Source organism: Oryzias latipes, chromosome 5 (genome assembly GCF_002234675.1).
Source record: "Oryzias latipes chromosome 5, ASM223467v1".
Lineage (NCBI taxonomy): Eukaryota > Metazoa > Chordata > Actinopteri > Beloniformes > Adrianichthyidae > Oryzias > Oryzias latipes.
This window is the reverse complement of record NC_019863.2, coordinates 17,364,082-17,388,304: the sequence shown is the minus strand read 5'-3', so window position 1 is coordinate 17,388,304 and position 24,223 is coordinate 17,364,082. Positions and strand designations below refer to the sequence as shown.

Here is a 24,223-nt window from a genome sequence, read left to right as displayed (position 1 = left end):
TTTTTTCTGTTTCCCCTGCTGCTGGCAAGGGCAGATTTGACATAAAAAAAGTTAGAAAAAACTAAATGACAATTTATTGAGAAAATCTTATTACAAATGCACCATAACTCTGAAGGTTGTTTCGCCAGTCCCACGGATTGTCTTTGTTTAAAGAGGAAATAGAAGATTTTTGCTCCTGTACAGTGTTTCCTTGCTATATCACGATTTAGCTTTCACCATCTCGCTTTTTCTCTGATTTTTTTTAGTGACGTTTCCTGCTTTTTTTGTGTGTGTTTTGTGTTCTGCGTCCTGATTGGCTGTTGACCTTATCAATCAGTTCCTCCATGCCATGTCTCCTGTACAGAATGCGTTCAGTTCACCAGTTACATAAATCACAATTAGATTTGTTTTCATTTCATACTATTGCACTTGTTTTTCTCTAAAGGTTTGAACCAGTTTCAACAAGAGAGAAAAGCGTATAGTGAGGGGTTTAACAGCCTTAATACATCTGTATTTCTACTTTGCAATTTTTACCTATTGTAAGTCTTTTATGGAACGTATTCCATGCGATAAATGAGGGCACCGTATATATGAAAATAAAAAAAAATAAGAGTTTTAAGAGTTGCCTATTTGGTGGCAGTATTTGGCAAAAGAACCATGGAATAGATAGGCAAACGAAAGCTGAGACAAGAAAAATAGCTACCGAATATTTTAGGCCAGGGGTGCTCATTACGTCGATCGCGATCGACCGGTAGATCTTCAAGAACATGAGGGTAGATCGCAGGCCAGCAAAGATATATAACCAAAAAAATAAAAATGTACTTCTAAAAAATCCTCACTGAGTACAGGACTTTATTGACACGCAGAACGGCCAATCGGACATCCTCTGATACATACGTCACTGCACATGCGTGTTTAAATTCACTGAGCGCATATTGCAAGTCCCAGGCAGAAGACCACTCCAGACAACCAGAGTGTTTATTAAAGCCCTGGCCGCTGTGTGTCCTCCTTCTATCAGCTCTGCAGTTCCCGCCCGATAAATACGAGCTCATTAAGGAAGCAATGTTTTCCGTGGCACACGCTTCGTACGCAGCCAGCAGCACCTTTGAAATGCCACGCTCCCCGCATTGCACGGTGTACAACAGAGCATGACATACGATAGTCGCTGCTTTCTGTTTTTATAATAAAACGCCTCATCTGTTAATACAAAAGTATCTTTGTGTAATCTTACTTTGTAGTTTTTAATTATCAGCACATAAACAACAATGTACATATAAATATGTAACTAATAAACATAACTAACCAACATCTACTAATAGGATACATGGTGCTACAGTGTTTCGAAAATGTTTTGTATTTACGTGTTACAAATGAACAACGTTAAGAGTTAATGTGAATAAAGTCTGACTTATAACTCTCTGAAAAAACTGCTTATTGTGTCATAAATAATGCAGTTTGCTGAAAAAAAAGGGAACTTCCCTTTAACTCCTCTGACCATTCGCATGTCTCTTCCCCCCTCTAGACATTCTGGGCATTGTAGTCACATCACATTATCTGAATGTTTTGTTTTTCTTAATGCACCCTTTAGCCCCTTATGTTTCAAAAAATTCAGCCAGATTTTGTTAAATGCTCCTACTTTCTGACCACAGAGTTTATTATTGTGGTTTCTACAAATTTGCCCCTGTGGCAGTTTTTATCCCCTAAATTGTAAACATTTCTGCCCACTCCCCTTGGTAAGCTGCTGCTTTTTGTTCCCAAGTAAGTCTGTCAGCATTAAAGTGAACCGCACTAGAGTTCCTTTGCAAGTGAACCAAGCCTGATTTTCTCAAGCAGATCTGGTCCACAACAGAATTTAAGTGAGCTTACTGTCCAAGCTTTGTGAGAAAAAATGGGGAGCAGAGGTGTACGTGTGAATCCTACCTAACATGTTCACACTTTACCTGCATCTTCACCAGCCCTTTATTCCCCACTTTGTTAGTTTTTCTTTAAAAAAAATGCAACCCACAGAACTTCTTTCTTCTCATCCTCTTGGTTGAACTGCTCCCACTCCAATGGTTACTCAGTCAGGCGGAAGTTATTTTCACACATGAACATCAGAAACCTTCCAGAGTAGCTCAGACAATTACCCCCAACTTTGTTTGCAGGGGCTTTTTACAGTTGCATTTCGCAGCAGGACCGAGGGGCTGATATGCACTCTCACAGCTGGAAAAGGGGAAAGGGGGCATCATGGTGGGGAGCAGAGGATTCAGGACCCCGGTGCAGAGAGTGCTCCGCGGAAAGGCTTTTGCTGCAGCAGGCAGAGAACGTCGTATCAGACACTTTGCTGGCTGCTTGTGTGTTGATGCGGAAATCACCTGTGTTGAGCAGGTCCAAAGTATCACTTCAAGAGGAAAATGCAATACCTATTTCAAAAGAAAACTGTGAAACTGCAGCCTCCGCTTGCAAGCAAGTAAATTGCTGTAGAAATCTAACTTCTAAAACCTTAGAGATTACTAGAGTAGTTGCCAAAAAAAGAAAACTTTTGCTGAGTTCTATGCCAAATCTTTGTAAAATCTCTGAAAAGTTTAATATATTTTAACTATGATCAAGATTTTTACAATTGGAACAAAACTCAAGTTCAGTTTTTTGGTGTGTTGTAGAACAGCTCCGTTTAAAGTCCCACTCCAATTATCTGTTGATCTATTTTAAAAGTGTTCCCAGTGGTCTTTTAATTAGGATTATGCTGTTTTTAGACAAAATTAAAATTAAAAATAAAACTGTTATTTTCTAGGACATAGTTTCTGCAGAGCGGCAGGAGTTCATTCGAAAACACCAAAAAAATATTGTGCTCTAGTGAACAATAAAGGGAAATCTTATGATCTGTATTGTTGCCCTTCAGATTTAGGCTGATTGTTTTTTTGCCTCTAAAGAGGCAACAGTTTCTGATGTATGTGGACGTATATTTCCTTTCCATCTGGCTCTCTTTTTTAATAGGTAAATTTAGAAATGAAGTATTTACTAAAATGAGTGGAGGTAATGATTTTGTTTTTGTAGCTACTGGTAACCTCACCCCAGAATCTCATTTGTGAAGACTCGTTTTTATTCCAAATCATAGTCATCATAATCATAGTGTTGTTTTTCTAAATATCAGATCAGGAAAACTTCAAATTTTTTGTTTTTATTTTAATTACTTTTCTTTTCTTAACTAAAGTAGCTGAGTAGCCAAAAACACCACAAGCAGTTTAAGTGCCAGGCTTGCCAGAAATTAAATTAATGCCATAAATGTTTCAAAATGATTACATTTACTTATTACGAAGAAAAAACCCCAAAAAAGTTTCGCAGAAATCCTGGTCAACATTTCAGAGTTACCTCTTAATTCAGGTCTCCTCTCCCCTCCTGACCACAGTGCTTTTTGTTCAGATAGACAGCTACCTGCAGATGCTTTTTCCTCATTAATAATGAAGTCTTATTCCCCCGTCCTGCCCTTTTGGAGCTCTCCCTCTGCAGCGAAGCCAGTTCTGCTCTGCAGCTGCTTAACATCTCTTTGTTTGCTGTTGCTTTTCTGCCTTTTTCCTTTTATCTTTGACGCTCAACTTTCTTAATGGCAGAAGGAATTGCCAATTAAAAGCAGGATTTTCCCTTTTCTTTTAGTTAAAGGGCAATTGAGCTTTACTTTTATCTCCACAGACTTTGTTGTTTTTACTTCCTTGTTTTAGGTATGTGTTGTGACAGAACATGCTGTGTCGTTAGCTTCCACTGTCACAAGAGAATTAAAAGGAGTGTAGTTTGCTTCAGAAAACAATCCTACACTTTTGCATATTATTTTAGGGGATTCTTAAATATGTGAGAGAACATCCACCTCATCCACCTGGGCTCCGCTTACAGCAAGCTGAGTTCTGGTGCCGAGAAACTCCCTGTTGTTTCTCTGTCAAAGCCTTCCAGGCAGATCTAACTGCATTGCTTCCAACCTCCTTTTCTCCTCCTTCTTTCTTAAATCCTCCTGCTCTGTTTCCTCTTGTTCCCCACATTCTGCACCCTTCCGTCTTTCTGCCTTTTCTATATTTAATCAGCAGAGGAGTGTTGAATGAGTGATTACTTGATGTAAATATGCAGGAAAAGAGGGCGAGCGTGCGTTCATCACAGAGGAACTGTCATTTATGTCTTCACATGCTCTCCCGCTGTTTCGGTGCGGAGCAGAATTTGTAAAAGAACAAGCAGAGAAGTTGAGAGGTTATGTTTGCAAAATATGTCTCCGAGTGTTTTTAGCGTGCAGACTGTCACAATAAATTCAGGCCCTTTTCCCGTGAACATTTTTTTCCCACCTTTTTTTCTCACTCCTCATGGGCATCATTCAAAGGGAAACCTGTTGGGGAAAGAAGGAGAAGATGCTTTAAAAAAAAAAAATAAAATAAAATAAACAAGCCTTTCTTTTGGTTGCTGCAGAGAGAGCTCTGCATTCAAACACCTGCAGCAGCTCAGGTGGAGGTTACTCCTGCAAAAAACATTCAGGGTCAATCAGCATAGAAAAATCTCAGTGTATTCCCCTGTTTTCTGACACGTTTAACCCTTTAACGCTGGAGATGTCACCGCTGACACTTAAACGTTCTCTTTGACACACCGTGAGGCCCGGTTTATACTTATTTGCGATTTGTGATCGTCTGGGTCGCATTGGTCACAAGGTTGCCGGAAGAAAATTGCCCCAATCGCTGCAAAATGTACAGTAGCACAAGCTGATGACATCATCCATAATGACTCAAAGTACAATCACATGCATATTGCGCCTTTTAATTTATACTCATTATGTGCAATTAGCAGACGTGATGACGATGCAAACTCCATCCAGAAAATTGCCGTCCAAATATTCTGAGACAACGCCGCTATTACTGCATTCTAAATATAAGAGGGGTTAGACATTATGTTATTCTGACTCAGTTCCAAAAAATTTAAAAAACACAAAATCACTGCATATTTACTTTCTCATGTAACTATAATTTCAGCTTTGCAAGTGGCAAACCATTTCGAAATTACCTTATATCTAAAAGTACAGTTATTTGGTATGTTGAAGCTTTAAAATACAAAAGAAAAAGAATCGAATCTACCACCATTAATTAACCCCAACTTTTCTAAATAGATTAAAGCATTTTTAGAAAAACTTACAAGCCTTAATATAAAAAAAACTGAGTTTCAACGAACCTTATAGCTATGTCATTATAAATAAAATACCAAAGCAGTGAAACGCTGGAGACAATCACGTCATCAGACTAGAAAAGTATAAACGCTACACAGAAGTTATGGCAGACAGTGGCAAGCGAAACCTAGACTGCAAGTTGGCAGTAGGGACTCGATACGATTGAGGCGATGGCTGTTCGCTATAAAATATAAAAAGCCCATAACTCTTTGACCATTTTTAATCACCTCGAATCCGCTGATTCTTACACGGAGAAAAGCAACTTTTAATATTGACTTTGCACCGTTTTCCAACACTTTACTGAAATAGTGTGTTGGACAGCAGTGCAAAGTCTCTTCTCTCCGTGACAGAATCCGCTGGAATTACGTTAATTGCGTCAACAATTGAAGAGTTACGGTAGTTGAAAGAATGCAAACACTGTTGTGATAAAAGGTTAAACCGCCGTGTAGATTGAGGCAAAACCGTTTTATCTATTTTGCTTGAAAGCGTATCAAAATAAAAGATGCTGTTTGTTTCATATAATTTAACAGTCGAATCCATCCATCCATCTTCTAAACCCTTTTAGGGTAACAGCGTTGCTGGAGCCTATCCCAGCTACTGTTAGGTGAAGGTGGGGACCAGTCTGTCGCATTTAACAATCAAATCAACACTCGTAAATATTTTGACCCACCAAGAGGTATAGTTAGTTTATCTTAGCATACAAAAGAGAGGCAATTATCCACCAAGAAGTGGTAAAAAAAAAAAAAAGAAGAAAAAAAATGAAAAACACCCTTGGTTACTTCTTAATGAGGTGTTATGTTCTTTGTTTTGTAAAAATAGGCTTCTTGAAATATATCATGGTTGCCAGGCAACCAAAGAGTAATGAAAGGATTTGATCTTGTAAATGTCGGCTTCCTTTGTGTCTTCTGCTATTTCTGTTTTCTGATGACTGTGATTGGAGAAGTTCAAACACTGCAGGTCACAAACTGCAAGAACTACTTACACACCAATTCCAGGAGTCTTTTTTCTCTGCTTTATATAAAAAAAGAGAAATTATTGAGCAGCATTAATATTAAATGTGGAAGAGGCTTTTTTATTCATTTGTCTCTCCTTGGCTTTTTAGGATACAAAACACAGGTAATTGCAAGTGATAGCTCATTACAGCACCATCACCTCCAACCTCATGGGACAGGCCGTACAGACTTTTCTGCCAGTTTGATAGGAGAGGCAGCGTTTCCTGGTGGAGCGCTTTCACACTGTGTTTGCTCATGCTGCTATTTGTGTCTATATTTGCATTTGCATATGCTGTGAGGTGTTTTTCATTGCAAAGGCCGTCTTTCTCGCTTCATACTCCGAAGCACGCACACTTGCACGGTCCAGGAAAAAGAAAGAAAGAAAGAAAGACTGTTCATGAATGAACAGTTATGATGGACTCAAAAGTCGTGCAGGGATGTAGGTGAAGCAGTCTTCCCAGCTCAGGATTTGACAGTTTATGCACTTGTGTGTGGATGGTTTTTTTTTTCAGTTTTTCTTATTCATTAGATAAGTGAGGAGCAAAAGCTCTGTGATGGCTCACCAGCACCGGTGTGATTTATGTTCACCTTTGGAAAGAGAAAAGTAGAATTTATGGCTTTCTCATCTGGCCTAATCTTAGCTATATGCTGTAAAGCCTGAGCCGGTTTACAGAAAAAAGCTGAAAATTGCCCTCTACACTTTCCCCAGTTATCCTCTTTTTTTTCTTTTCTTCCCTCTTTCTATCACTTACTAACCAACTCTATCACATTTTGTCCTTGTCAGTTTTTTCTCTTCCTGGAAGCTTATAAACACACAGGGTTTGAGCACACCTAATCCCACACATGCAGGTACGCCACGAACGCACACTCACACGTAAAGTGAGATCTGCTCAGCCCGTAAGCGACACCTTCGCTCTACTTCTCTCACACTTTTCATTTCTCTTTTCCTTTTCTTCCTCTTGCTGCTTCTTCCCTCTGCACCTCCGCCTCCAGACGCCTCCACTTATAGATCTTTTTTTTTTCTTTTTATAGGCAAAAGGCTGAAGTCCGTACGGCAACATTGGGGCTGCTTGATTGCCACGTGAAGGGTGCTAGCGGCCTTAATGTGATGGAGCTAGCCACCGCCTGTGAATTAAAATGCGGTCAGGCTCTGTGGAAAATCCCCGCCGCGTCGTAGAACAAGACAATAATTATTTATGAACACTTTGTTTGACAAGTATCGTTCAGATTTGCTTTAACGCCTGCGTCTCGTCGTCACGACTCGTAAGTGTGTCACGTGAGTGTTTCACAGGCAAGTGGGAAGTTATAATCGGTTCCGACAGGGCGAAATCATTTGGGTGTGCAGAGGATGTGCTTTTTCTATCCGGTTACACTGTGACAACAGAACCCAAAACTCTCCGTTCCTGTTAAAGAAAGCGCGGGAAGGTTGAGCTACGGAAAGATGGAAGGACCTTTATTTTTCTATCTTTTACGCCCTTACTCCTGCTTGCAAAAGAAAATAATGTTCCACACCCATTTTCTCAGCTCAACAGTAAATTCATCCAGCAGAACGGGGAGGAAGAATAATAAGCCGTGGAACCGGAATAGAAAGGGAAGAAGAAAGAGCTCCACGATTGCATTTGAACCTCTCATTCAAAACGGCGGCAAAGCCGTCCCACTGTAATGCCGGCATTCAGGCTGCTCGCCAGTGAAAGAAGCAGGAAACAGGAGGAGATAAAGAAGAGGTGGGCTGGTGTGAAATGGATCAAACAATGGATGTGAGAAAAGCATTGCTGTTCTCAAACCAACTGCAGGCAAATAAGAAAAGGTGCGGAGGAGGAGGAGCGGGGGTGTGTGATAATGTGCAGCTTTTAAAATGTCTCTGTTTTAAAGAGAGATTTTCTTTATTAAACAGCATGTTTCCAGAAGTTGAAGAAAGATATTTTTAAAGAAAAAATGGTGCTAAATAGTATTTTTTTTTTTTTTTGTAAGTCAACAACTAGATTTACGACAGATGAACAGCTGCAAGAATAATGAAGGCTGGGATTATTTTTAAATACACACAAAGCAAAGATTATTGCTTTATGCTAAAGATAACATCTGTTTGGATCTCTGCTCCATCTATCTATCGGTCTCCTTGCTTCACTGAAAGGTGGGTGGAGGCCTTGTTGATGAAAGAATCAGACGATCAGAGGTTTGAACCCAGAGGCTCGCCTCCTTTTGTGATCTTTGTGTGTCTCTCTTTCATGCATCTCTGTGGAGATGCAGTGATCTCGGCGGATGCTGCTGGGACGGCAGCATCACAGAGCAAGCAAGCAGCAACATATGGAAAGAAGCTCGCAATGATGCCTTTTTACTTTTGTGTCGCGCCTTGGCAATGGGGGTTTGCAAAGAGGAGGCTCAGTTTCCGGCATAAATAAGTTAGGATTCTTAAACTATGTTTATTTCTGAGGAAATCACAAAGCAAAAAGTCAGTTTTGGAGCTTTTTGCTCTTCAAAGAAAGCTTTTGCTGCAGTGTTGCATCATTGTAGCATTTTCTACATCGCTAATTGCTGATAAATGAGGGCGAGCGTGTGATTTATTTATTTTTTGGTGCGACCACACTGCAGTTGCTTCTAGCCACCAGTGCGGTGTTGTAACAGGCCAAAAGAAGCAGAATCTGTGCCAATCCATGATTCATAATTCATTTGACTGTTTTTTTGTTTTGTTTTGTTTTTGCCTCAGTATTTCTTTTGCTCTGGTCCACTCCGGCTGAGGGTGGCCTGCCACTCAAGCCCAGCACAAACAGCTAAACCACGCTGCAGTGTTGTCAGAAAAATCCTCCCCACACCCTTGATCTGACGTAAAACATATTGCCCATCTCCGTTTGTCTGCAAAGATAAGAGGAGATGGAGAAAAGGAGACTCAACAAGAAGAAAGCGATCTGGGAGTTTTGCTTTATAGACCTCTTTACCCCCACATACAGACACGGATATCTGTGCAATATGTTTCACTCCAAAGGAAAGCTTTAATGTTGGGCCATATGTCAGGATGAAGAACTACACAGGGAGGGAAGGTGGAAAAATACTCACCGCGATGCGTCGACATTAGTGGAGATTAAACCTGAGGGGTGCCCAAGTGGGATTTAGCCATTTATCAATTTATAGACTAAGCTGAAAGTTTTTGTCAAGGAGTCGGGACAACATGAAGCCACACTGAGCGCTGAGGGTTTCAGGACACACACACAGACAGACCAGAGCTGATGGGTGTTAGCTGGAGAACCGTGTCTGATGATGAATATTAAAAGATAAAAACGTGTCTGAGAATGGAGAGGTCACCGCAGAAGAAGCAGGAAACATGTTCTTAAAAATCACCCCAGCAATTAGAGAAAAACAGGAACACATGGAAACTCTGAAGGTGAAATCGTGACAAACAGGGAAACGGCAACAACAACAAAAAAGTACTAGAAGAAATAACATTTTTCTCTTTGCCTGATGGGATTTTTTGGTGACATATCATGGATTTATATTTTTTAATGTCCCACTCCGATCATCTTTTGATCTACTGTAAAAGTGTTCCCTGTGTTTTTTTAATTATAAGTATACCGTTTGTTAGCCAAAAACCTCTGATGTTTTCTAAAACATAGTTTCTCTAGAGTGGCAGGAGTTTTTTAGAAATTTGCTCCCAAGGTGTGAGGGCAAAACCATTGGCGTGAAGCAACCTCGCCCTTTCTTCCTATCATCCATCTGTTTACACTCCTCTCCCGATAGCTTAAAGCCCCTCACACCCCAAACTAACATTAACCTATTGGAGCTATCCAGCCATACAGTTTTGAGCCAGATGCCAGCTCAGACGAGGAGCACAAAGATGTACATGGATCTATTTTTTCTGCAAGTGGGTGCATTGGAATGGAGCACAGCATTCCAATGTACAGCTTGTGACCTGCTAATTTTAGCACATACCTCAAAGCAACCAGCATTTTCAGATGACAAATTGAACACAGAAATACGCAGAGATGCCATTTGAATCTTAATTTTCTCTATATATGTCCTCCATCATCAAAAAATATGTTAAAAAAGCACAATTTTTGTCAGAGTAGGTTTTTAAAGCCCAGCCCTCATTTTTCTTGAGTGATACACAAATAACCCTTGTGCTATCAGGCACTTTACCATTGGGAGTTGGGTCATTTAGACCCACTAGACAGTGCGCTGAACCTTTTTTCTTCAATAATTTGTGAACCTCGCTGGTGTCCATGGATTACATGAAATCCTATTCACCTTTATCCACCTTTGTTGGTAGGGAGAACGTGTCAATGTAAGGGTGGGGACATAGGACAGCACAAGGGTTAAAATACTCCTATTTTTTTTTTTTCAAAAATCCACTGAGTAGAAGTGTCTTAAAGTTTTGAGGAAGCGCTCAGTCTTCTGTTTGGCATGTGAGACAAGTCTCAGGCACTAATGAACTTACTGATCAAACCACTAACCTTTGTCAAATTTTTTTTGAAAGCTAAAAAACCTGATGCAGCAGCACTTGATATTCCAAGCTTTTTTTTAAAAAAAAAAACGTTTTTTTTCGTGTCTCTAACTTGTCAGGAGCTGTGAAAGCGCTGGGAAATAGCAGCTTCACCTAAATTAGTGAAGTTTTGTGATAAAACAGACGTTTTTGAAAGCAGTTGTTATTATTTTTCAGAAAATAACAGATTGATGTGACATTTAGACCAAATCTAGGTGGTTTCATTTCATTTTTACATCAACATTTTGAGAGAGTGAGAGAGAGATAGATGCCAAGACCAAGCCTGTTGTTGACGGTAATTTTTTGTGTGTTTGTGTGTGTGTGTGGGGGGGGGGGGGGGGGGTTGTACAAAAATCTGTTAAACAAAAATATCCTGCAAATAAAACAGTTACAGACTTTTATAGGAGAATATATGTGAAATTTTTCCCTTGTAAATAACTTTTAGGCTCCTATCTTTAGTGGTTTTTTGTTTGCAGTAATTGAGCGCTTCTCTTTCTCCTTATAACAGCCATGGGTGACCTTGCCTTGACCAGCACCTATTAAAAGCACACAACTGCTTTGCCCTGACCAAACCACATTCCATCTCGTTTTTCTTTTCTCTGCAGCACAATTCAGAAATCTTCTCTGCAAATTTTCTTGGCAATTATAATCCGGTTAGAGTCAGACTCGGAAATCTCCCCTGAATGCTTCTTCCTCGCTCTGCTCCTCTTGCATCAGCAGTCACCTTAAAGCAGCAATAAAGTTGATTGAGGACTATGAGCTGCCTTTTCGCCTCAAATGTGGTGAAATACTTCTGCGACTCAATAAGTCAATGAAAAGAACATTTCATATGTACTGAAAGAGCTTAAATGGGGTTAAAGGAGGGGTGGTGGGGGGTGCCTTTTATGGGTTTACAATATTACGATCTTGAAGTTTAAAAAAAAAAAGCTGCTGTTTTTTATCATTTCCATTTTGCCATCCAAATATTTCAAATCTTTTCCCTAAAGGGGCATTTTGTCTCCCCTTTTTCATCACACTAGATCCCATTTTCTCCAAAGCATCTGTGGCTTAAAACCATATTTTGTTCAGCTAATGTTCCTATTGGCATGTATCCATCCCAGGACAAGCGTTGCACACGCTGAGATCTTTTGGAAAGCAGCTGCAGGTCGAGTGCCAGTGGTTCATTTGACATAAGCACTGGCATTTGGTTATAAGTAGAGCCAGTCGTGTTTTTCCTGCAGAGACATTTGCTTTTATTTGCCTGCTTTTTACACACTCTAAGGGATCAACACATTTATGAGTAAACAGAAACTTGGATTAAAAATAGATTTAAAAATATACATAAGATTCAAGCAAAGTTCACCTACAATTAACTCAAACTGGGCCCCTTTTTTTTTTAAATCTGCAAAACCGACTTTCAGCAAACAGAATGGAGAAATATTATGAGCAGCCTTCTTTGGCTTCCTGAGAGAGTTTCACGGAGTGCTTTCTCACTGTGATAATGAAATGACCTGGCCTGCAACGCTCTGCTCTCCCTCTCAAAAACACATCTGCGAGACGAGGTGAAAATGAGAAAATCCTGCCTCCTCTCTCGAGTTTCGTAAGGCGCGCTTTCAATATTCTCTTTCTCGAAGAATGATGGGAGTGTGCATGCGGACGTTTGTGTCCTTGAGAGAGATTGTGTGTTCCTCTGCCTGCGTGTGCATGAATTATTTTGTTTGTCTGTTTGAGGCCTAGAGGCTGGCACCGCTTTAAGGAACTTGTAATAAACTGTATTTGGAGCGCACTTGACACGACAAGGTTCTCCTCTGAATCTGGCTGAACAGAAACTTCAGAGTCTTGCATTTGCAACTCCATTTTTGTGGGGGAGAAGGTAAAACCTAAAGAGGCAGCATCCCACAATCTTGCAGGCCTGGGATTCTACTGTGGAGCAGTAGAAGAAGTCCTGCATGCAGCCTGTGCCCTCCCTCAGCTTCTGGTTAACAGACTCCACAGAAGCACTGAGGCAGAGCGTGGTCATTGAACTTACATAATCAACAGAGGAGTGTGGCACCAGTGTGTACCCACCTTGTGCGTTTGCGCGGCTGCAGTTCCCCTTGTCAATCAGGTGGTGCATGCCAGCGCAGCTCCTTCGCAAAGCTGCTGAGGTAGACTTTCAGCGACAAGGAAGTTGAGCCTGCTGCTGTTTTTAAGGACGTGAAATAAAAAAGCCAGCCTCATTTACAAGGCTAAGGTGAAAAAGCAAGTTACAAGCAAAGTATTAGACGCGCCTGCTGGAAAATGAGCCGGTTGCACACGTCGACTCCCGAGGCTGCATTTACATATCTATTGTGTGTGCTTATTTGTATCCCGTTGCAGGATTCCATGCATGCTCGGTTGGCCTCAGCAGGCTTATTTGCGACGCTGTATTGTTTGTGGGTGAGCCAGGCTTGTGTATTCAAGCAGGCATGTCTAGTTATGTCAGCTAAACCCCTGATGCCCATTTGCTGGAGCACGCGCCTGCTCATAAAGTTATGCATGTCTATCTATATGTGTGCCTTTTGTGTGGACTCCCTCCACCATGGCGGCAGACAGCTTCTTCCTGCTCAATGCTGCCATCTGGCTTCGGCGTGTGCTCCCGCAGGCCTCCTGGGGGAGCTATCCGAGCAAGCCAGCGTCTGTTTTAACAACTGTTTTGGGAACGGTTGTCCACTGGGCTGGTGCTAACTCACCCTATTATGAGGAGAATGATAAAACTGACCTTGAAGCAGTTATGGGCCCCGGATAATGGAAACCACTGATGGAGGGCCCATGAAACGGCACTCAGCTTTCAGTAACAAAAGAAAATAATGGTTTAACCACTTCACCTTACTCTGACGTGTCCCAAAATTTGCGTTTTTAGACCCAAATTGGACACAATCACAGATTAACTGGAGAGAATTTAAAACCTGGATGTTGGAAAAGTTGATTCCAATGGGATTCACATAATAGCTGTTTATAAAATTGCTAGTCTGGAAAAAAAAAAGGAGAGGATCTGCTCCACAGCTCTAGATAATCCCATTGCAGAAGGAAATTAAAAGTTACAGGGGGGTCAGTGGGATTATATACAGCACAGGTTGAAACCTGCACTTGCATATAAAACCAATAGAGGTGGAACACAATTAGGTCAGATTGAGGCCAGGCCATTTGTATGGGTCACAGTAGAAGTGCTCATATGTATGCAGGCTTATGGTCCCCCTGGGAGCATTGAGCTGACCTTGTCCCATACTCTGATATATGTCCTCATCTCCCCCCTCTGCCCTCTTTTCCTCATTCCTCCACCCTTCTCTCCTCCCCCTCCTCTTTTTTATTAATCATCACATTTCTCTCTTAAACACACACACCACCACCACGTCCATCAACCTGCTTTTGATGTGGTTCATTTTTCTTTTCAAATCCCCGCACGGTTTCATTCATCGCTTCTTTTTCCATTCGCAACGCTCTGACTTTTTTACTCATTTTTAACTCCCCTTCTTCCATTCCTGGTTCTCTTTATCCCCACTTGTCCTTTTTCCATATCAACAGCCAGTCTGATAAATAATGCATCACAGCACATTAAAAACATTAGTAGGGTTCTCTCGGCTGTCAAAGAGAAAGAGGGGAGATGAGGGAATGGGTAACTCCATTTTAAATGAGTGTTGTGGAGAATGATGGGATTTAATATCAGCAGCAGAAAAGTGTCGGGAAAAGGTGAAGGTCCGAGCGCCTGTTTTGTGCATTCGTCATTTTTTCCCTCCTTTTATTCCTTTGATAAATCAACTGAAAGCCTGCAAATTCATTAATGCGAGGATTGAAACCAACAAACTCAAAGGAGCGCTTAATAACATTTTGCAAAACACGGATCCTGCGTCACAGGGAACCTCGACCTTTTCCTTTTCCTCTTTCGCTCCCGCCATCCTCCTCTCTCTCGTCCTCTGGTGTGATTCCTCCTGGCAGCGTGGCGATTGGCATTATTAAAAATTGATTGGCGGCAAGCGTTTAGCAGGGTGGTGAGGCGGAGAGGGAAATTTTGACAGGCAGGAGTGAAATGAAAGGAGGGCCTCAGCGGACACAGTGTGGAAAGGTCTCAGTGGGGGGACAGTGTGCAGATGAGTGTGTGGGTGAGTGTGTGAGGCTAAGAAGCAAGGGAAAGGAAATTTGTATCTAGGTCGGAAGTGTGGGAATTTGCACAACAGTGTTTTAAAGCTGTGTTTTTATGAATCAACATGTTTGAATTAGCTCCGTTGACCCACAATAACCTCCACAATATCCTCTCTCCATCCATCCTTTTTCATTCTCTCTGCTGATCCCTTTTTCCAACCTTCTTTCATCTCATCTTAAAAAATATATCCTGCCGCATGTTGTCCCCCTGCAGCTGTAAATGCTACAGCTTTAGAGATTTTCTACTCTCTGTCCATAATTTGGCTGAGTGATTCTGTGGAAAAGCAAAAGTGATCTAACATGATGCTAACTTTTCTCTCTGTCTGTTCCTTTCCTCCCTTTTCTTCTTCAACTGTCCCAGATGAACAGACCGATCCAGGTGAAGCCAGCAGACAGTGAGAGTCGAGGAGGTACTGGAAAGCTCTTCTTCGCAACTTTTCCATCCTTGTCCCCCATTCCCTCGACTGTCTCTTTGTCCTAGCTTGATAAAAAGAAAAAAAAGAAAAAGAAAGAAAAGAAAAAAAAACGCTGCCTGTGTTTATCAGCCTCAACATTATCAGTCCCGTTAGACGATGCCCCACGCCTGGACGCAGGCTGACAGCGCAGCCTGGCCAAAACCGTCCAGTATTCAGAACGCATTATGTAAACAAAGCTCTGCTCGCTCAGCTCAGCCTCCAGCTTCATCATATGCACTGATGCGTGCACGTCCACGTGCATACACAGCGACATGCACGTCCTGTCAAGCTCGAAGGGAAAACAATTCCCTTCATCTGTCAAACACCTTGGAAAAAAAACAAAAGAAAAACCAAACAAGGCAGTTTGACTCATTTCACTAGTTTGCATCAGCCAAATAAACCCACTGACTAAAGGACAACAGAACTACATGTCTGCTTTACGTTTTTTGTGCAATGTGCTTTATTGACAGCCAAGATTGCTTCAAGCAAATTTCCTATGTCTAGACATGTGGTGACCCACTCCTGACACCAATTAATGGACCGCACCAGATAAGATTGAAGCGGTTTGACAATTTTTGGGCAGACTCTTTCAAACTTCCCAGTCGTTAATATAATTGGCACCAGTGCGATTCCCCAGTTGCAAGAGAGAGAAAAGAGGAAGAAAAAAAAAGAGAGTGGAGCATGCAAGTAAATTGATAAGCAGCAGAAGCACGGTGGAGAGAAAAAGAGGTGTTAGGCTGTAAAGAAAATAACCTTTAAAGAAAGAAAGAGAGGCTGTGCTCAGTCCTCTTTCATTTAGGTTGCTGGTTTTCGAAGGGTGATTGATGGAGCAGAAGGAAACAGTGGCGAGCCGTGAGTGGGGGAGAAAAGCGCGAGCAAACCAAGACGTTTACAGACGTCTGTATTGGAGGTCTATCTTTCTCTGTATGTGCGTCCTCAGCTCTCTTCTCTTCCTCTTGTCACTTGCCCACATTTCTATTTTTCAAAGCTGCACACTGCTATGCTACACATTAGACCCGCTAATGGCATCGGCGTATGAAGATCTGTTGAGGTGAGGGCTGCAATAAAAAGCCCTACGGAGGGCATGGCGGCATTAACATGAGAAGCTGACTTTATGCCAAGCTTCTTAAGACTTGTTCTTCAGGAAAACAGGAAGATTTTCAGTCGCGTGAAGCTCCAAACTTACAGCAAAGGAGTTAAATATGTTACTATTAATACATTATAAATATAATATATCATAATATATTACTTCCTGGTCACAGAGATTTTAGAAAGTTTGGCAAGATTGGTTTGTTCTAACAACTACTACTAAATTGTGGGCTATCAAAAGTTTAAAAAAAGACAAAAATACATTTTTTTTTAAATTGTTGTCAGCCAGGCCAGTCATCATTCCTGCCGTGAAGTACGTTACTTAACTGACATGCAGGACGGCCAATCGAACATCCTCTGATACATACCTGAGTGCATCGCATGCTCCTTCTAAACGAAGTGCCACACTCCACTAGCAGATATTAATTTTTTCGTCCTCCTAAACTTCAGCGTCAGACTCCTAACTGTTAATGTAATCTAATTCTAATGTGCCTTTTTTTAATCTTAACTGGCCCGAGGTCAGTCACTCAAAAAGAACCTTGTACAGAACGCACACGGTGTAACAATTCATTTTAACAACGATCATAATTTGTGGTTGACGGTAGGATTCATTGTCGATATTGGTTTATTTTGAACGATCAAATTCACAGTGTGACTCAGAGATAAATGCCTGGTACTGAACAGTGCAGGTGAAGTTTTCCAGATTCCTTGTTTTTCTTGCAAGATAATCAAATGTAAATTTAATCTGTGTACAAAACAAACAAGTAAACAAGAGTTAATGGTAAAGCCATTCACATTTTAGTTTCATACAGTCCAGCCCAGTGTTGTTTTTCCGCTTCAAAATAACCCTAAAGGAGCATTATTAGAACATTTTTCTACCACACTATAGGTCACATGTCTTTGCAAATTTCAAAGTGTTTCCACACATTGTTAGATTATGATGGATTGATCATTTTTTGCCAAAATCACATGTAGTGTCCCCTGTTTTGTTACAGTAAAATAAACCTCAATCCAAATACTATTTTCCAATATTGATATTGTCGATTTAATTCAATTTTAAATGATTTTTTAATGGTGTAGTTCGATTCGATTCAATTAACATTTTACCTCAGTCAGATTGATCTGGTTGAATTATAGGAATAAAAATCAGTTCATCAATTAAGTTGATTAATCGTAACACCCCTAAATTTATCTAAAAATATTTAGGGTACATATACCCTTGTATTACACCATAGTAGAAGTAAACAATACCCAGAAATAAACCAAGATTCCTAAAATCCAGAGGTCTTGCAGCTACAAAAGAAATACAAGAAATTGGTTAAAAAAATGCAGAAACTCTTTAAATTATATGCGGCTTTGTTGAGCTTAAAACATGTATAGACCACACAGATAAGCCCCTAAATAAAACATAATATCATCATAATATCATGTCACACATAAAAAACAAAATGTCCCCCTTGTAATGTTTGAAGTTGTTTAGCTTGTTACCGTTGTGTTTTGAACAAAAAAAATGGAATTAGCTGCAATAAAACATTCAAAAACCTTACTACTGATAGTTCTTAAGAAGCTATATTAGATTTAATTAAATGAAAACCTTCCCAGTAATTTATAAGACCAGTTATTATATAGTTGGGCTAACATGCGGTCTTTGAATTTTTGTTTTCTTTTAGCTACATTCTGCTTTAATTGATAGACTTTTTTATAGTATTCTTATTCTTTTTTCTTCTTATGTTTACAATGCTGTCATTGGCCATGGTAACGAACAAATTTCCCACGTGTGGGATCAACAAAGTGATTCTGATTCTGATTCTGTTTCTGAATATTAGTTGATGTTGTTGATTTTGTTCCCAGAACAGAGTGTTTATCAAACGTTTCCTAGAGAAGTACAGGCTTTGGCCATCTATGATACTCATTCTACACGTGTGAATGAGTCTAAGACAATGTACAGGATGGGAAAAAAAACTGCGTGTCCTCCAACACTGAAAAGCACTACATTCTTGTAAACATTCGCTGTACACCCCCACCCCGAAGTGCAAGGCCAGAGCACAGATTAGTCTTGTTGACTCGGCAAGGACACCCTGTTAAGCACAGGCAGTGGGGAGCAGGTCCTCGCACGCTCGTGTGCACGCTCCCACATACTGCTCTCCCATTTGCACACATATTAATTTGCGGCGCACATTCACAGGCAATTGCTCTGAGGCTCATTAATTTCCAAACATATACATCCGTTTCCACCAAGCTCAGATTTGATGTAATGTAAGAACAAAAGACAGCCGTGCATGTCGACACATCTGCTGCAGTTGGGGACTAACACACTTTCCTTGTCTGCTTCACAATTCCCCTCAAACTCAGTCGCTCCACCACTCTGTGATGTGCTTACAATAACAAACTGGTGCTGGACCCTTGGCTGTCTCTGCTTTATAAAGTCAAAACATGTCTAACTTTTTATTCAAGACACCATAACAGACAGATCAGCCAAGGCAGAAGATATAGTTAATAAAAACACAACAGAATAAAAGGAATAATGTTTTGATGCATCCAGGCATTGATACATTTTAGTTTTTTTGCTTGACACCACGTTGGTTCAGGGCTCTGCTTTTAGAATCAGTATATTAAGAATAGTCTGACTCAGACTGGCCGGCTCAGAAGACCCACCACATCAATGTAGGTATATTTGAGGAAGAGCTAGATCCTAAATGGATTCTCTGCTAAAGGTTCCAGACATTTCGGCGACTCTCTTGTGAATGCTGTCCACAGTTTGTCAATCCCAGGAAGATAAAAACCTTTAGTTCTTCAGCCTCAGGAGCAACCCCCACAGTGCAGCAGGAAGCAGCAAAACCTGAATTCAAGGGTCAGAAACTAAAACGACAGTCCGAGGCGTTTTGCAGCCTTCACAGATTCCAACTATTATTTTTCCCTTTTGGAAAAGTGTACTCCCAACTGCTCTGCTCCTTTTATTGTCTCCTTATTTAACTCAGTTATGCTCAACGCCTATGCTCAGCATTTAAAGGACTCCCTTTCGTGGGTAGAGTCAGACAGCTGATGTATTTCAAGCTGGAATTGAAAGCAACACACTCCAGTTAAACAGCTAGCTACATTCTAACCATTGTCTGTATATGAGAACTGGAGTGTTCTCTTAATGGGAACCAAGTGTGACATCACCCATGGAAAACAACTTAGTTCAGGCTCCAACTAAATTAAATCAATTCTGTTGCCATTTCTTTGTGATAGGGACGCCGCTATGTTGGAACCAGACAACGTCACAAAGTCAGAATCGGTTTGAGTCCCTATTTCCATGGCAACCACTCTCGCCAATCGGAGGTGAACTTATTGGAAGTCCACACTTTTACTACAGAAAGAGGACTTGGGAGGATCAATCAAATGTTTTGAACATTTAACATGGGGGGCCAGCGAACACCACATACGTTTTTCAGGAATACGATTGGCCAGATTTGAACTAAAATAACTTGCAAATTAAAGAAAAAAACGTGAAAAAAAATAGGATTAGCAAAAACATGTTAAAAGGTAGCAGAGCAAGAATGGTTATTCTGGCAAATGTCTAATTCTATTTAGAACACCTGGGGGTTGTCTTCTACAGTCAGTGGTCCAAAATTGCAGTTCACTCCATTGGTGAATATAAACCCCAATGCAATGAATTTGAACGATTTTTAATCTGAAACAGATGTAGCTAGATTTATTTTTTATAAACCATTCAAGATTTTGTCATCAGAACACAGTGATTTCTGAAATAGTTTTTGTGAACTGTTCATAGTTTTTATAGGTTTTTACTTTGGCAAATTGGGGATGTCATATTTGGCATGAAAACAAAAGTACTGACAATTCCAAACTGCATTAAAATCCAGATAGTCCAGACAAAGCCTAAATTTCTGAATCTTTCAGTCAAGCCACATTACTTCAATACTGTCTGATGCTTTTGTTTTCAGACCATTTTAACTATAACTGAAGATGTTTGCAGTAGCAGGCAGGTTTGGGAAAGTTGTATTAGATTTAAACTTATACTGAATATGTATAAGTGGTTATTTTTTCAATACTTTCTGTTTCAGTATATTTTAAAAACAAGTTTCTTTTTATTTCCAAGCTGAAAAAGCATGTAATCCCTGCACGAGTCCTGACTCCCTCACAACCTTAGAGTAACGTGTCTGCTGGATCTATGACTGACTTTTAAATTATTCCTTCTGATGCACATTCATTGCCAGCGCCTGTGTTGTTTCGCTCTCTTGGAGAATTGGTAAAGCAAACGTAGACTTCATGCAGTCATGGTTTGACCTGAGGGCAGACTGGATCCGTCCTGTCTCCTGCCTGACACCTTTGACAGTGCTACTTTTTTCCAGTTTTTCTTTACTTTCGGGGGGAAAAAAGACTCAGATTAGTGCGACAAGATACATAGAAAAAACTGTCACATTCCAACTCCATCACACAGCTTGACACGAACATCTGCTGAGTCCACATGTTGCATACAAAGCATCTTGTACTTTAAAACTCGCCTTCTCCTATATGGGACACTAAAGGCCTTGTAAAGACCCAATCAGCGCCTAAGAATAAAGAATGTGATTTTTCAGGTAAATTATCACTTCAGCTGTGCGACGTGTTGAGAAATCAGCAGGAAGTCTTTGTACTTAACCAGATCCCAGTACCTTTCACAAAGGAAGGAGGAGCAATTTAATGGCTATAAACATTAAAGAACTGCCAGAAATGCAAAGCAAGAAAAGCTTTCTGTTGTGACATTAAAACAGTCTTACAGTCCAGATGGTGCAGAGCAAGACACTGCATATGAAGTCTGAAAATATTTGAATAATAGCACAAACATTTACTGACTGTACTCACTTTAAAGAAGTGTGGACTTTCATTGTAGCTTCTTTGTGTGAAGATGCCATGGAAAGGCATGAAAAATAACCTCATGGGACCCAAGAAATGTTTAAGATTTTGCTTTTTTTTTCTGTTTGTCCTTCTTTAAACATTGAGATACCTTTTGTTTATCCATTTAAACAGAATTTGGTTTAAAAAAAAACACCCAAAGGGCCTCATTGTCACCCTCTGTTTTTCCTTTCAGAAGACAGAAAGCTTTTTGTTGGCATGCTCAACAAGCAACAGTCAGAAGATGATGTGCGGCGTCTGTTTGAGTCCTTTGGCAGCATCGAGGAATGCACCATCCTCAGAGGTCCTGACGGGAACAGCAAAGGTGAAGTTGGAAGGTTTTTTTAGACTTTGAGTCTGCAGACACTTTTTAAAGAAACTGTTTGGCCTTTCAGAGGAAGGAGCAAAGTTCTCCTCAAACTCTCCCTGCTACGACCATCAAAGCAGGCTCTTTCACAACCACCACAGAAAGTTACGTAAGAATACAGATTTGGTGAATTGTGTCAGAAAGTGCCATTAGAAAGTTTTGCCCAGAGAAAAAAGAAAAGAAAAAAAAACACTCTGTGGACGAACCCTATTAACCTCGTGAGCCAACTCACACAGCTTTGATGAAGACAGCCCAAGAAAGAAGAAAACGTAAACCTCCCCATTACCCATAAGGCTTTGTGTCACACTAGAATGAAATTCCCTTTCAGAACGTCGTCAGACCACTACACAAGTTCACTGCATGGAGTTCATCATTGGGCTTAGCAGCCAATCAATGAGGCCAGATGATAACTAAGCCTGATGATTACAGTGCGCTTGATCATTCGGAGTCCTCTGTGAAGCTCCATTAACGAGACTTCATCAGCCAGCTTACTCAGCTAAGTGGGCTCAACAATTACTGGGAACTTGATCATTCAAATTCATCAGCTGCACTTGTCAATAGTAAGTGACACCCGAACGCCGTGGTGTTTTCTGGCCCATCGGAGGATGTTGGAGTTGTTAATGCTGCTCACCAAAAAAAAAAAAAAAAAAAAAAAAAAGAGCAAAAACATCGCTTCACACAATCTTTTTCTTTTTCAGGACCCCCCTCCTCACTCAATGTGTCTGATTCTTCTTCTTCAGGCTGTGCGTTTGTAAAATACTCGTCCCACGCTGAAGCTCAGGCAGCCATCAGTGCACTACACGGCAGCCAGACAATGCCTGTGAGTATGTCGCAGCTGTGAGGTGTGTGCGAGGGATGTGAGTCACCCCAGAGATTAGCCAAGTAGCATTTAATTACCTTCTATAACTTAATTTATATTTTATTAATCCCGGCGAGGGAAATTTGTCCTTTAGATATGACCTATTCGAAATTTTTTCAGGGCAGTGAGCACCAACTGTAGCTCTGAGGCCACTGCCTTGGCAGGAAAAACAGAAGACGATGCAGGAATGTGTGTGAGAGCGCACATACAAGCTTATGTCACGAGTCCGCCGGACCGCACTGACATGTACTGCCTGTCGTGTGTGTGTGTGGGTGGGTGTACAGGGTGCGTCATCTAGTCTGGTGGTGAAGTTCGCTGACACGGATAAGGAGCGCACCATCCGCCGCATGCAGCAGATGGCTGGTCAGATGGGCATCTTCAACCCTATGGCCCTGCAGTTTGGAGCCTACGGAGCCTACGCTCAGGCAAGACCCACAAAACATTTTATATGTCCACAGTTGTTCATGCAATGACCCATGCAGATTAAATAGTAAGCTATAACACAGTTTACATATGTGTTGAAACTGCAGAAGTGGAAATTGAGCTTAGATCAATTCTACAAACATATATTTAAGAAACACTGTTAATAAATTGTAAGTTTTAAAGAACTACCTTTATAAGTGCTTTTAGTTTTATATCCCAACACCGCACTTTATTGCATTTTACAGACCCACCGTTCCTGCTATATGTATCTTTCTTCCCTCAGTAACCCCTTTCTTTTATTACTCCACCTTCCCCTGAAAGCCTCTTTTCCTGCTCGGCCTGCAGGTGCAGCAGCAGGCAGCGCTGATGGCGTCCGTAGGTCAGGGAGGCTACCTCAGTCCCATGGCAGCCTTCGCTGCTGCACAGATGCAGCACATGGCCACCATCAACGGGCTCCCAGGAGCACCGCTGACCCCCACGTCAGGTAACAGTGAGAGCGGGATCCAGGGCAAACCCCAACCCCCTGCAGCGATGGCATTTAAAAGCACAGTTTATTAGTTTCTGAAGATAGTGGCATAATTTTGCCAGCCTGACTATGGGGGGCAGGTAGAATATCAGGGGGCAAGTCTGGGTGTGCTGAGAATTTGGGGTTATATCCTTCCAAGCCCCAAAAATAGTTAGAAAAAAATTGCTATGATCATATCAGTTAATATATCAATATTTTGATCCATTTGATTTGTCTTTTAAGTTTTATGTTGAATGCTTTTTCCTGACCTTACCCTCTGCATTTACTATGCTTGGGACAGGCACAAGCAGGACATTAGTTTGAGCCCTGTGGAGACTGATTTGATCTTTTTTTATGCCTGTCTATATGTCCATCTGTCTGTCTGCCAATCATTGTGATTTTTATCTGTCTTTTATTTTAATGTAGTTATTTTATGTTATTGTTGTATTATTTGTTGCTTTGGTGTTTTTTTTTTTTGTGTTTCTTTATTTGTTTTGGCTTTTGTGCGTGTTTTCTGTTAATTTTGGATTTCGGCGGCAGTCACTGCATTTGGAGGGGAATGCCCCCCCTGCCCACACCTATGTCTGGCCTTGGATATGATTAGTTTTTATTTTTTGTTTTGAGCACGAAAATGCTATGAAATTGTTATTTGTGGGCGCTAATAAGGAAATAAAGAGAAATAAGTGACTGCAAAAGAGGTGCTAAATATTTAATATTCTGAATACCTTGAAATCCAATGTTTGTAAGATTTGTGAGCCTGGGAGTTTTGGACAAGGTTGCTGAAATTGTTGTGATATTTTCTTCTCAACAAAGAACATTCTGACAGTATTAGATGAGGAAATAAAAAAGCTTTTCTTGCCTATCGTAAATTGATGACAAAATTGTCTTTTTTTCTTAAACTTTG

The 24,223-nt window shown here is 40.8% G+C and overlaps 1 protein-coding gene across 11 annotated transcripts in view; it reads left to right on the top strand.

The window, feature by feature from the left end:
• The window catches only part of celf4 (CUGBP Elav-like family member 4), a 109,211-nt gene that overhangs the window by 69,470 nt on the left and 15,518 nt on the right, over positions 1-24,223 (top strand). For 9 of the 11 annotated variants that reach the window (XM_011475142.3, XM_011475143.3, XM_011475145.3 and 6 more), the window contains exons 3-7: positions 15,108-15,156; positions 21,362-21,490; positions 22,273-22,352; positions 22,676-22,816; positions 23,160-23,298. In XM_011475142.3, coding sequence (XP_011473444.1) covers positions 15,108-15,156; positions 21,362-21,490; positions 22,273-22,352; positions 22,676-22,816; positions 23,160-23,298 — 538 coding nt within the window. The remainder of the gene's footprint in view (positions 1-15,107; positions 15,157-21,361; positions 21,491-22,272; positions 22,353-22,675; positions 22,817-23,159; positions 23,299-24,223) is intronic. The other 2 variants (XM_011475140.3, XM_023955009.1) reach the window with 1 other exon arrangement.